The sequence below is a fragment of the Macrobrachium rosenbergii genome, chromosome 44, assembly GCF_040412425.1.
Source record: "Macrobrachium rosenbergii isolate ZJJX-2024 chromosome 44, ASM4041242v1, whole genome shotgun sequence".
Classification (NCBI taxonomy): Eukaryota; Metazoa; Arthropoda; class Malacostraca; order Decapoda; family Palaemonidae; genus Macrobrachium; species Macrobrachium rosenbergii.
The window spans coordinates 23,303,004-23,315,503 of record NC_089784.1 but is presented as its reverse complement, the minus strand read 5'-3'; the positions used below and the strand labels follow the sequence as shown (position 1 = coordinate 23,315,503).

General features: G+C 36.1%; 2 protein-coding genes across 5 annotated transcripts in view; one reads left to right on the top strand and one right to left on the bottom strand.

Moving 5' to 3' along the window:
• The window catches only part of LOC136829419 (uncharacterized), a 195,235-nt gene extending 186,740 nt beyond the window's left edge, over nucleotides 1–8,495 (bottom strand). The window contains exons 1-5 of one of the 2 annotated variants that reach the window (XR_010850376.1): nucleotides 8,125–8,495; nucleotides 2,907–3,057; nucleotides 1,532–1,637; nucleotides 662–762; nucleotides 215–366 (exon numbers count right to left, since the gene is read on the bottom strand). Coding sequence is in view for 1 of the 2 variants with exons in the window: in XM_067087974.1 (XP_066944075.1) it covers nucleotides 215–296 (82 nt within the window). In the remaining variant the exon portion in view is untranslated. Of the gene's footprint in view, nucleotides 1–214; nucleotides 367–661; nucleotides 763–1,531; nucleotides 1,638–2,906; nucleotides 3,058–3,322; nucleotides 3,479–8,124 lie in introns of those variants that run through there. The other variant, XM_067087974.1, reaches the window with a different exon arrangement.
• Nucleotides 8,496–12,389: 3,894 nt separating this feature from the next.
• LOC136829414 (trypsin-1-like) overlaps nucleotides 12,390–12,500 on the top strand; it is a 15,033-nt gene continuing 14,922 nt past the window's right edge. For 2 of the 3 annotated variants that reach the window (XM_067087967.1, XM_067087965.1), the window contains exon 1: nucleotides 12,390–12,500. This exon is cut by the window's right edge and continues 28 nt beyond it. The gene's annotated coding sequence lies outside the window, so the exon portion shown is untranslated. The other variant, XM_067087966.1, reaches the window with a different exon arrangement.

Sequence of the window (12,500 nt, the reverse complement as noted above, 5' to 3'; positions counted from 1 at the left end):
AATAAGATGTTATAAGCATCTTAGTTCAAGGGGTACAGGGTATTTGGCAGTTATAAGCGATTTTTGAGATTTTGCATTTCTGTTATGGTTTCTGGAACCTATCCCCACAAAAAGTGGGGGAACACTGTATATAACTGAAATATACATTTTGTCTACAGCAATCAATTATATGTAGTCTAGTCACTAAAACATTTACTACTGTCCTTGAACTTACTTGCAGTGAATTGACCAAATCTGGAAGCTGAGATGACTTCATTGGGAAGGAGGGTGGTTGTTCTGGAGTGACACAAACGCATTAAATTCTATATCCCTCCCAGTCTTGATGAGAGCAACGTTGTTGTCTATTTGCATGAGACTGGGACTTGACTGGAAGGAAAGAGAAAGAAAATATAGAAACACACCAATGAGACTTTCTTCTTTAAGTAGTCTGACATACTGTATAAAGTATCATGCTATTTAGTTCTTATACATTAGGTATATCCATGAGAAGCACTACTATTTCCCAGACTTTCTGTAGTCATCATAAAACCCCTGCTGTATAAATGTTCTGCTGATACTACAATAACAGTAAAGCTAGCAGCTTTCCCATCTGAATTCTGGATGTTATTTCCTCATTAAATTTTTCTGAAGTTTGTTACTGATCTCCAACTTTCATACTTACTCGAAATCTGGGTGGATGGTGATCACTTCCACAGCACTGGGTGGGAATTGGTTTCATTGTGCTTAGACAAATTGAGTTTTCCTAATTTCACTGACCTCACTCTGCAAGAACAGACCAATATCATTATTCAGCTTCCTTCTTCTCAAAAACATTTTGGGACTATTTGGATCCAATTAACTAGTGTAAATGAAATGAATGCAATAAACTAACACTGAGCTACACAAACACTGCAATCCATGACAATAATAGTGAAAAAGAGAGAGGGAAGCTTGATCATAAAAAAAAGGCATTCTGCAAAAGCTGAATTATGACAAGATATTTTTTACTTCATTTTGACATTGAAAAAAAGATCTTCTCTTGGACCACAGCATTAGTGTTATAAATGACATACAACACGGTATAACACTATGCAGATGTTTAGTTTTCACCATTGTGAAAACAGTAAAATGACTTAGTGCCTAATAAATTGCTAAGAAAATCTTCCCTCTGGTGTAAGATTCAATGAACATGCAGTCTTAGAGCTGTGGGATAGAAGCCTTGACTAAGTTATATGCCATCTAGTATTCAGAAAGCAACATTGGAGTTATCTAACCTGCACTAGTTCTATATTTTGGAATACCAGGTAAATTTGGAGTTTCCAACCAGCTAAATTATAGGTTTCTTCTCTTTACAAAATGTAATGACCTCATTATGTTTAGCCCATAGGGTCAATATATTAAAAACAATGACATGGCTCATGACATTTAAATAACTGCACATTAAAGGCATCCTTACCATCAATCCCCAAACATTACAGTAATTGTGCTATGCTGTAACATGTACATTAGTCAACGTAAATAAAAATAAAATGATAATAATAAATGGACTCACAGTCGTGTTGGATCTAAGGCACAGTGGGCTGCCATCACCAGATACTGTGGATGGATAACTGTGGCTCCACAAATGGTGTTCTCTCCTGTTGCAGGTCCAGCCATTCCTGTGATGATGGTGACAAGGACCAAACTTAAAATGTCATTTATTTTTGGAAACTTATTCAACTTCTGCAAGTTTGATAGAGACTATTTTTCTTAAAATAAAGACATTATTTAGCTGAATTGCTAGAAAACAGATGGCAATGTCTCGGTAGTCCTATCTATAAAGTCCTCATATATTGTATTACTTGTAGCCCTTTCTACTAAATGAGGAATTAAAGAACCTGCTATGTACAGCAACAGTACATGACTCTTTTTATATTGAATACTGTGGTGGTACTTGTTGGGGCAAAAAATGCAATAATATACTATAATGTATAAGTGACTTAAAGGAAGGAAACAGTTATTCACTTGTTTACCTAAAATGTCCTATTGACAACACTGTGAGTGACACACGTAATTTTATCCATAAAGTTTGTGATGTTTTCAAAATATCAATACCAAAATTTCAGAAAGATTTTGGAAGGATTATGGTAAGATCAGCAAAAAGTTAAACAAAAGGACCAGGAAGAAGTCGAATATTCACAGCCAAAAGGGGTAATTACCATAAAAAGAAAAATTCTTATGAGGATGACTCCATATTAGATGGCTGCAATCTACTTGAAAGGAGGATATTTTAAAATTTATCAACATGTCTGACTGACATCATTTGGATAGTGTTATTTCCACTCATTATTACTGCAAGGAGCTCATTTACTGGAAGACAACAAGCAATAATTTATCATTAATGATAGTCTCTTCAAAGTAGAGTTCAGTTCTTTTGTTAATGGAGTAACGCACAGTAAATTGCACATTGCGAAAATTGTATCTCATTTGATATAGAAGAATTATCAAGAATAACAAGATTATCTAACTTCTTGTGAAAGAAATGTTTTAAAATGATAAAGAAACTGCTTTTGCTAAAATGAACATATTATCATGGCTACATATCAGTCAGGATGAAGAGTTTGCTTATTGGAAAGCTAAATCTCTTATAAGTAAAAAGACTTGCTTTATCATTTTATGCTAAAAAATTCAAATTAAAGTGAGGGACTCTATGAGTGTGACATGAATCCTGTCTAGTGTGAAAGAATTTCATTTATTAAATTGATAACTTTTCTACTGATATATCTAGTACTAGCTGGATTTTTATATCATGATCAAGTATTTCAAGACAGGTATATAAAAAATATTAATGTCTAGAGAGAGAGAGAGAGAGAGAGAGAGAGAGAGAGAGAGAGAGAGAGAGAGAGAGAGAGAGAGAGAGAGAGAGAGAGAGAGAGAGAGAGACTTACCGAATTCAGGGTTCATTATTGACTGCAATGGTCGAGAATCCTCACAAAACTGGCACATTCTTCAGCAGTCATCTCGTTTGGGGCATAGTTTGGCATGGTTTCTATCTTTCCAAGACTCCACAGTGGTTATTTCTGTCTTCAAAATGATTATCTGAAAACAAAAAAAACAATAATGAGACTTGTCAAGAAATTATCTAAATTTCTGTTGGCTGTAAGATAACCCCGTGCTTTGTCTTAAGTTGTTGTTTAAGGGAGAGATGTTGTACATTACAAAGATAATTGACTAAAGCTTCCTGAATAAGTGGAAAATGAATTAGAGGTGGTAATAAGGAATCAGTTCAGATTCTTTGCTTTCAGAGATTCATTTTTGCAAAACAAAATCTAGTTTTGCAAAAGACATAATTATCACAGCTTACTTCGTGAAGCACTTCCTGGTCTTCCAACCTGTGGCTGAGGTGTGTAAAACTGGCAGGAGAAATGACAGGCTTGAAACATCTGTGTTCTCTGTGTCTTACACAAGCCATTTCTAGCCAGGGTACCACTCTCACTTCTTACATCAACACATGCAGATTCTGGAATTTATTAATTTTATTTATTTAAAAAACAAAGAACTCCCTCATTTCACTGGTACTTAGACTCCACTGTTTTCTTGATTGTTTGTACCTTAGGTTCCATATAAAACAATGCTTCTGTGATGCGATCTCACTTCAAAGACTATCATAACATTTAAAAAAGCTGTATTCTGAAAATTAGTCTAAAACCTAAAGGAGACTGATTCTGCTCCTGACAAAGGGTGTTTTTGTATGTCCATGCATGTTTATTCATGATTATAAACCACATGTGCTGGTCAGTTTTTAAATAAGAATATATATTCATTATAACAAAGTAATGTGAAACAAGCATAGGCTTTTTTGTGTATTTGTAATTATGCATCATCTATGGTATTCAGTTTTATAATGAAAACAAAATAGTATTCAAAATAAAACAATAGTACATTATTATGGTTTTCATTAACATCGTACGTTAACAATGAACAACAGCTACTTCTTCACTGGACGTCTTTTACAGGCATTCATTAGTTTTTTTTGCTATTAGTAAGCCAATTATTGCCACAAGAGCATCTTCTGCTGACGCCTTGGCTGCTAAAGAGAACTGAGTACAAAAACTGTATTGTTAATGGTGAAGTATGCCTATGCAGGTAGATCTGTACAGGTATACCTGCAAATTAGGGAAATCAGTCCACAGAGAGAGCCAATTTATAGGAAAAGGTAGTATATAAATAAATTTGAGAGAATAGAAAATAAAACACCAATGCACCTGAATTCAGGAGATGTCAGCAGAGAGCAGGAATGAATTTCCTCCTCACTTTAACCTTTGGAGATCAGATTCCATATCTGCACTAGGCAAACTATTCTACATTTTAGTTGTAGCCAAGATAAAACTCCATCTGGCCTTAAAACAATTCTAAGATGATAAAACCGAGTACCTTGAGCTATAGTTTGTCACCTTCTTGTTGAGGTACATTGACAACAGGTCTACGAAAGGAATCCTTCAAAGATTCCACAACACTACAGATCTCCAGATGTAAAAACCTTTCAGCAGAGAGGAATTGTCTCCTTCCGTTGAGGGAGTTCATAACGAAGTTTTAAATTCCAAAGATAAATCTTGCTACTAAATGAACATTGCTCTCCTCTGCCACAATAAGATCTCTATCTCTAGCTGGCATAAGCTCTCTGACCTGGTATCTCTTTGATTTTTCAAATGGGCAACAGCATGAGGCAATAACTGTCCTTCACCATGACTCACCATGATATGACGTCTTCATGGGTGACAATGATTGTCATCTAATTTGTGGTCAATCTTTTCAAGGACTCTACAAACATAGCATAAGACAATCGATTTTATGGTTTTAGGTAAATCAAAATTATAAAAAAAAAAATTAAATTTAACATAATTATACTGTAAAAGTTTTGCCACTATCTTATGTCGTTTCAGAATATACAGTACTCTGAGAACTTCTTTTAATGCAACAGAATTTCTAAGTAAATTCAGTAAAACTTTGTTAATCTAGCTACTTTTAACTTATACTTCAGCCTCACTCAGTCTTGGCTTTCTCTCATCCAACATCCCCACTTTTCCAATTTATTTACATACCTTGGTTTCTTACCATCCACTTCACAGCCCTTCCCAAAGGGAATGGGCAGCCCTATCCAGTCCCTCACCCCACCAAACCTAGCCTGATCCACCAAATACGGTTTACCATTACGATTAGACACGAAGGATGACTGCCTAAAATGTCATTTTTGGCAAAATGACGTCAGTGATTATTGAAAAGACTGTACAGTATTTGACATTTAAAATCACTTATTTTTTATGCAATCACTGCATTAAGAATCTGTACGCCTCCTAGTACAGCATAGCACTTTTCCAGATTAACGGCCTTTTTTACATAAAGAACATTTCACTGATGGCATGACCACTTTGTAAACAGAAAAAAAAAAAAAAATTGCAAAGACACAGCGTTAAGATTCTTCAAGAATCTTCAAATATCCTCATATGCAGCAGGCAGGAAATGTTATCTGAAAATGGTGAGACTATCGCCAATGAGTCCAAAAATATTATGAAATTAATGCCATTAAGCAGACATAACATGAAACAAATCATAACACACATCATGTTACAAAAATATATGAAAAAACCTTAGACACTGGTTAATGGTATATGTTGCAATACATTACTGTATATATAATAGCATATATACTGTATATTTTCTAAATTAGTTATAACTTCTGCATCCTACAAATATCTTGGTAACTATTCATGTGTAACATTTCTCAAATAGAATATAAATGTCTTAGCATAGGCTGACCTCCCCTACTCTGTAGAAGAATGGGGTGGGGTCACAGTGGGGGACATACTCACCCATTCAAATATTGCTCTCCAGAAAATATTCTCTATTTCATTAACACCAACTATGGGATTCAGGAAAATGTCCATATACATAGTAATTTTTCCTAATTTCCTTTATAATGTGAATGCAGGTCACAGTATGCCAATCTCTCAATGGATGGGTACTTGAGCATTTAAATCTAACCAGTCACATCCACTGGTCAACCTGGGTCATGTCATAAATCTATTTCTTTTTAAAGCCAACCAACAGGAATGCTTTGGCGTACATCCAAATGCCTTGTAATCCATCATTCAGCTTAAATATCAGCATACAGTAAATGCAAGTAGACCTGAAAAAGAGCATTACAAGTGTTCTTACTCAAGTGTGAGGAGTTTAATCCATTCAATGGTTTACCCCTTAATGGATGGGAAACATCATACGAGTATCTACAACAGGTTTTTTGAGTGATGGATGGGATAACTCACATGAGTATTAATATTATGTGCCATTCGGTTTGGATGAATTTAGCGGGAAAGATGTTCATAGCACTTTGATAAATGACTTATGGCAACTATATAGCTTAGCACGGGAGAGACATCGATCAGTAAGCCTGGAGATTTCAGAGGGGAATGTATTGCCTCTCTGCAGCTGCAGGACGTCTTTTTATTTATTTGCTCATAAATATACCCATGGATTGCTGTTGGTAGTACGTCAGCTATAATTGTAATTTTGCAAAGAAAAGTGCAAAGAAATATTAGATAAAACATGTACAGTATACCTCACAAAAAGTTACTGCATCTCCCCATCTCAGTAAATCTTGTAAATATCTTGCAACAAATATACTCAGAATTTGTTATTGATTTTAGTAATAATAATCTTACAAAAGAAAATACAATAAATCATTAGAAAAAACATGCATAACTTGGTAAATTAACATATTTTTACTAGCGTCTTGTAAAAGAAGCCCCACACAGGGTTGTAGTCACTTTCAGCTTTCCGTGGAAGGTAGGGGAAAATTTTTAGAATCTTTTTCTTACACCATGTGCATTAGCATATCTTTCTCTTTCCATTGATGTGTTTTTTCTTAAATTGGCCAACCTTAAAGTCTGCCCGGTCTGGGGGTGTGCTTGATATATATTTAGCCCATCCCTTACAGGTTAACAGCATGTGAATTCTTAGAATTAATCAGTTGTGTTTACCAACTTCATGCCTAACTTTCCTATCATTAGTTCTTATATACCATCCACCCAAGTAAGCACCCTCTTATGCCCGCAATTCAGAAAATCCAACAGCCACTCAAACTGAATGAACATGTATTGTGGAGTCCTTGGGAAAACCCATGGTTAGGGAGGCATGTTAGTAACATTAGGTTAGGCTAAATTAAGAACCTCTAGTTAGGATAGTTTTGTGTTAACCAAGGAGGAAGCCAATGCCATACCAAGTACAGTAGGTTTGCAGAATGATGGGCAGAGTTTATAGGGGTTAGGGGGCAAAACCCCAGCTAGGTAAGGGGCCATCTAAGTATGTCTGGATATGAAAATATTTACCCTTTGAGATTCAATGGAGGTCCCACATCGGTGGCTAATCACTCTCTCACGGCCTATGGGCATAGCAATTTTTTTTTTAGTATTCACAGTCAATTTATATTTTATGATATAATGATATTTAGGGGGTCATTCGGAAACTTAATACTGTTACCTTCTTGTTGTTTGTTCAAAAATGAAATGCAAAAAGAAAAATACAACTAGCAAATCATAGTCTGATATTAACAATGGATAACATTATTTGCAGTCATTAGTATCTCAAGGGTTGATATCTGCATGAATCTCACGATGTCATCAGACTCTCAAGGGGCGTATAAGCAAGACTTCAGGTTAGCTTTGGAAAGTAAGATTAGAAAGCCTAATTGATTGGGATCAAATGGAAACCAAAGATCTTGCATGTGTTCATATGGTCCTGGGAAAGTTTGCAGAATGCCTGGAAAGAGTCTTTTCCAGATGAAATGGAGAAAAATTGGCATAAATGGCTGGTTTCTGTTGTAGATGATGATGTAACCTTGTAGGCCTAGTTGTAGACCTGCTACCTATGCTATATTAGCAGTATGTTAAAAAAAGGTTTAGGCCTATATGAGGCCAGACTATTCTTCTATTGGCCTGTAAATACAAACAAATTTAATGAGCATATCACATACATTATATATGATTGCAGGCTTAAAATTAAAATACAACTCCATCCGGGAGCTTGGGTAGGCCATTATAGTCTACCCTTGGTTAGTAAACCCTACATTTCCCTAGTCTAGACCAAGTCAAGAATTTTGGCAGGACTTACCTGTAATCACTGAGTAAAGTGAGGTTGAACATAACATTATCCTCTTTGTGAACCAGTGCAGTTTTACTTCCTCTCCCGTCACAATTTGCATCGTTCTTGTGGGCTTTGATGCAGGCCAGACAACACGTCTTCGCACTGCAAGCTGGGCAAGTGTACTTGGCTGGACTGATCACAAATACACCGCAAATACCGAGTCTTGAGCTCACACAATGTTTATCCCTCATGTCATATGTCTTTATGTTAATTTAAGGTTCATGGAGCTATGGAACTTATGGACTCAAAGTTTCCAAATGTTTGCGCCTGACAGGAACAGTAGTAACAGTAGTGTATCACCTATGTAACGGCTCGCGATTGCTGCTTTATTTGTATTTGAAATTATAGTGTCCCTTGTCCAAAGAAATTTTTTTCAGCTTTTGAAAGCAGTTTTTATGTTGTTAATAGCTACTCCTAAACTATTTATTTCCGACACAGTTATTATTCTTTAAATATCTTTCAGTTCTTCTACGTCATCTGCGCAGTATGTCTCATTATAATAGCATACTACTTTTGTCTTCGCTTGTATCGATATACTTCATGTTTCATTACATAGTCTAGTCTAGTTTCATTGCGCATTCTGTATTCTAGAGTCAGTTTAGATAATTAACTTCGGCCCTGTGAAAGTCGGACCATTTTAACAAAGCGATTAAGTCCTACACAATAGAGTGCAAGAAATTGCCTGTGATCCTTTTCTTCTTAAAAGAGAAAAATTAAAAGTTTTCTGAAATTCTCATCTTTCTGCCTGTCCAAGGTTTCTAAGATTCATATTGTAAGATTTAGGTTCGCCAGCAAGAAGGACACTCAAGCATCAGCCACCTCGGCTAATCGAAAATAAAGGGCAAGAGTAAAGATATAATATTCAGTGAAGGCGATTAACATATGACCTCTTGACGTATTTTCATACCCTGGAATATCACTAAATGTCCTCAGTTATGCAAGATGTGCACATTTGTAGTCTTCGCCTACAAAAGGTTCTCGCAACGACCTCGAGATCGTCAACGAAAGCACACTTAGGATCACGCGCAGTAACGGTCAAGGTCTGAAGACCTTGGTAATGGTAAGCTTCCAGAGTTCTTTGCGCCTTAGGTATACCATAACGCCCGCAAAAACATATGCATTATAGAAGTAAGGTCAACTGGTTTCAGATTAGCTGGCATTATGCTTTAGGGCAACCCATAGTTGTGATATGGTGTTATGTTTAGTAATTAATAAGCTAAAGAATGAACTAGTTTTATAACAACCAACATTAACGTGGTATTTTCTCTGCTGGAATATATTAGTGTTCATTATTCGAGAGTAAAAAATGGAGTTTCCTACAACATTTTCATTTGCGTCTTAATTGCTATCGTGTGACTCAAGCATCTGGTTATCAGTTCTGAACTTGATGTAAAAAATGGATGTACCACTTGGTAACAATAGTTGGTCATTCAGAAGATGCAAATTGCAATTAGGAAGAACACACACACATACATACATATATATATATATATATATATATATATATATATATATATATATATATGTATATGTGTGTGTGTGTGTGTGTGTGTGTGTGTGTGTGAATGTGTGCATCTCTCTCTCTCTCTCTCTCTCTCTCTCTCTCTCTCTCTATATATATATATATATATATATATATATATATATATATATATATATATATATATATATATATATATATATATATATATATATATATATATATATATATATATATACATATATATACAGATATATATGTATGTATGTCTGTATATAGATATACAGTATATACACACATACATATTAAGCTGGATAATAAATACTCTGTTCGAATGCCTATAAGTTCCTGAAGCTCAGTGGAATGTGAATCATAGACTGTTTTGCGAAACATATCACATTTAACAAAAAAAGACTGTTTCATGCTATATACATTCCAAGCACCGAGTTCATGAAGTAACATGATACACAAGCATGTGAGGAAACAAAGTCATCTCGGCTGTCTTTGCAACCTTCCCCAGACCAGTTAACATCGACTGGGGTCTCACTTTCCCAGAAGGGGCCGAAGGAGTGAACCGCGCAGAACGAAGCTTCTGCTTAGATTTCGATGTTGCTAAGGTACTGAAAAGTTAAGTATATCTTAGTTTAACCAGACCACTGAGCTGGTTAACAGCTCTCCTAGGGCTGGCCCGAAGGATTAGATTTATTTTACGTGGTTAATAACCAACTGGTTACCTAGCAATGGGACCTACAGCTTATTGTGGAATCCGAACCACATTATGACGAGAAATGAATTTCTATCACCAGAAATAAATTCCTCTAATTCTTCATTGGCCGCTCGGAGAGTCGAACCCTGGGCCAACAGCGTGCTAGCCGAAAGCTCTACCTACCCCTCCAATGATGTTTTGCTAAGGTATTGATCACGCATAAGGACCATTATCAAAAGGTCTCTTGGACAGCAAGAAATCTTTCTGAATTAGATAGATAGATAGATGGTTAGTGAGCAAACCCCCTTCTCTTCCTAAATGGTTGCACCTAGCCAGATTAGTGTACAAATGGTTGTGGTGCGTGTGTTATATCTCCATAGCTGGATAATATCTGCATGGACGGAATGATGCGCGAAGTCAGAAAAAACTTTTCATGTAAGGTCCAAAGTTGTGGTGTGGGAAAAATGGGTCGTGGATGCTAAGTAGTCGTTGATATTTGCTGATGATACAGTGTTGGCTGGGAATTGTGAGGAGAAGCTAAAGAAACTAGTGAAATAGTTTGGAAATATTTCTAATTATTTTAAATTAAGATGTGGAAGCTGTTGACTAAAAATCAAAAGGAAAACCGCTGAAGCAGATGGAATTATTGTATGGCATTCGTGTAGTAAGAAAACCTGAAATATGAGGAATGTAGAGGTAATTATAAGAATTGGTAAAAATGTGTGTTTCGAGATGGTTTGGCCATGATGAAAGAATGGATAATAACAGGTTAGTGAAAATAGTGTATGATTTAGAAATGTCTGGAGGGAGGAGAGGGATGGAGAGCTGGACTGGAAGTACCTGTATTGTAGAGGAATGAGTTTAATATTCATGAAGCGAGAGAGTTTGTGCAAAATAGAGGAGAAATGCTCAATGTGTTTGCATGAAGAGTGCATTCATGAATCAGCAGTTTAAATTAGAATGTATCAATGAGCACCACGCACACAAATAATATGCATATCATTACACCACACACACACACACATATATATATATACATATATATATATATATATATATATATATAAATTATATATATATATATATATATATATATATATATATATATATATATATATATATATATATATATATATATATATCGCTCTCTGCTTATCGGCCATCCGTCTACCCTGTTGTAAACGAGTACCAGCATCCGCTGGAGTATAAGAATAAGTGCTGGAGGCTGGCGACCATCCTTAAAGACTTTTAGGTCAACAGTGGGTCACTATTCTCTCTCTGGCATGACGTCAATGGGAAGCTATTTCTAAATAACTTCTGATAATGAAATTAAGCATTCGTCACGTGACCTTTCCAGAGGCCTAAAAATTTTCTCTAACCATGAGCTTGATACTGTAGACATCACCGGTATTTTCCGAACTTGCTTCACCTGTATTCTCGTGACTACCGTTAGTTACAGTTCACTTGATGTGATTACCGTTACTTAGAATTTATTTGATGTGAATGCCGATAGTTAGAATTTGGTTAAACGTTGTGTGTTCACACTGACTTAAGACACTGACACAAACTTCGATGAACAGACGAAGCGATTGAGCCTGACCTTAGAAACCTTTCATCAGTGTAACCGCTTTATCACGCTGTAATGAGAGAGAGAGAGAGAGAGAGAGAGAGAGAGAGAGAGAGAGAGAGAGAGAGAGAGAGAGATATTTTCCTCAAAGGAAATGCATTATTACGGAATTTTGGCAAGCCCAGCTTCATTCTGGGCAATCCCCAGAAAACACCCGAGTCTAAGCCGCATACGGGATGTCGGCGGGAAGTTTTCCTACAATTTCCAATGACTTTTTATGTTTCGCTCGTTTCATCTCGCGATCGTTCCTCTACTTGTTTTATGAAAATAAGAGATAACACATTGCGAAGGGTTAATATCTACAGCGATGAGTATTCATGCCGAAAAACGGGACAAATGAAAACGGAAAGCTACGAAATTCATCGGACTTGGTGAATCATTCAAAATGGATACTCTGAGCGTTTCGTTCACCTAGAACAGGTGAGTCAGGAACAAACTGGGAGGTGTGTTTGTGTGTGTGTGTGTGTGTGTGTGGGGCGATAAGATCCTTCCCATCCTTCGCTGTGCTGCTGTGAGGATAGGAAGGTGCT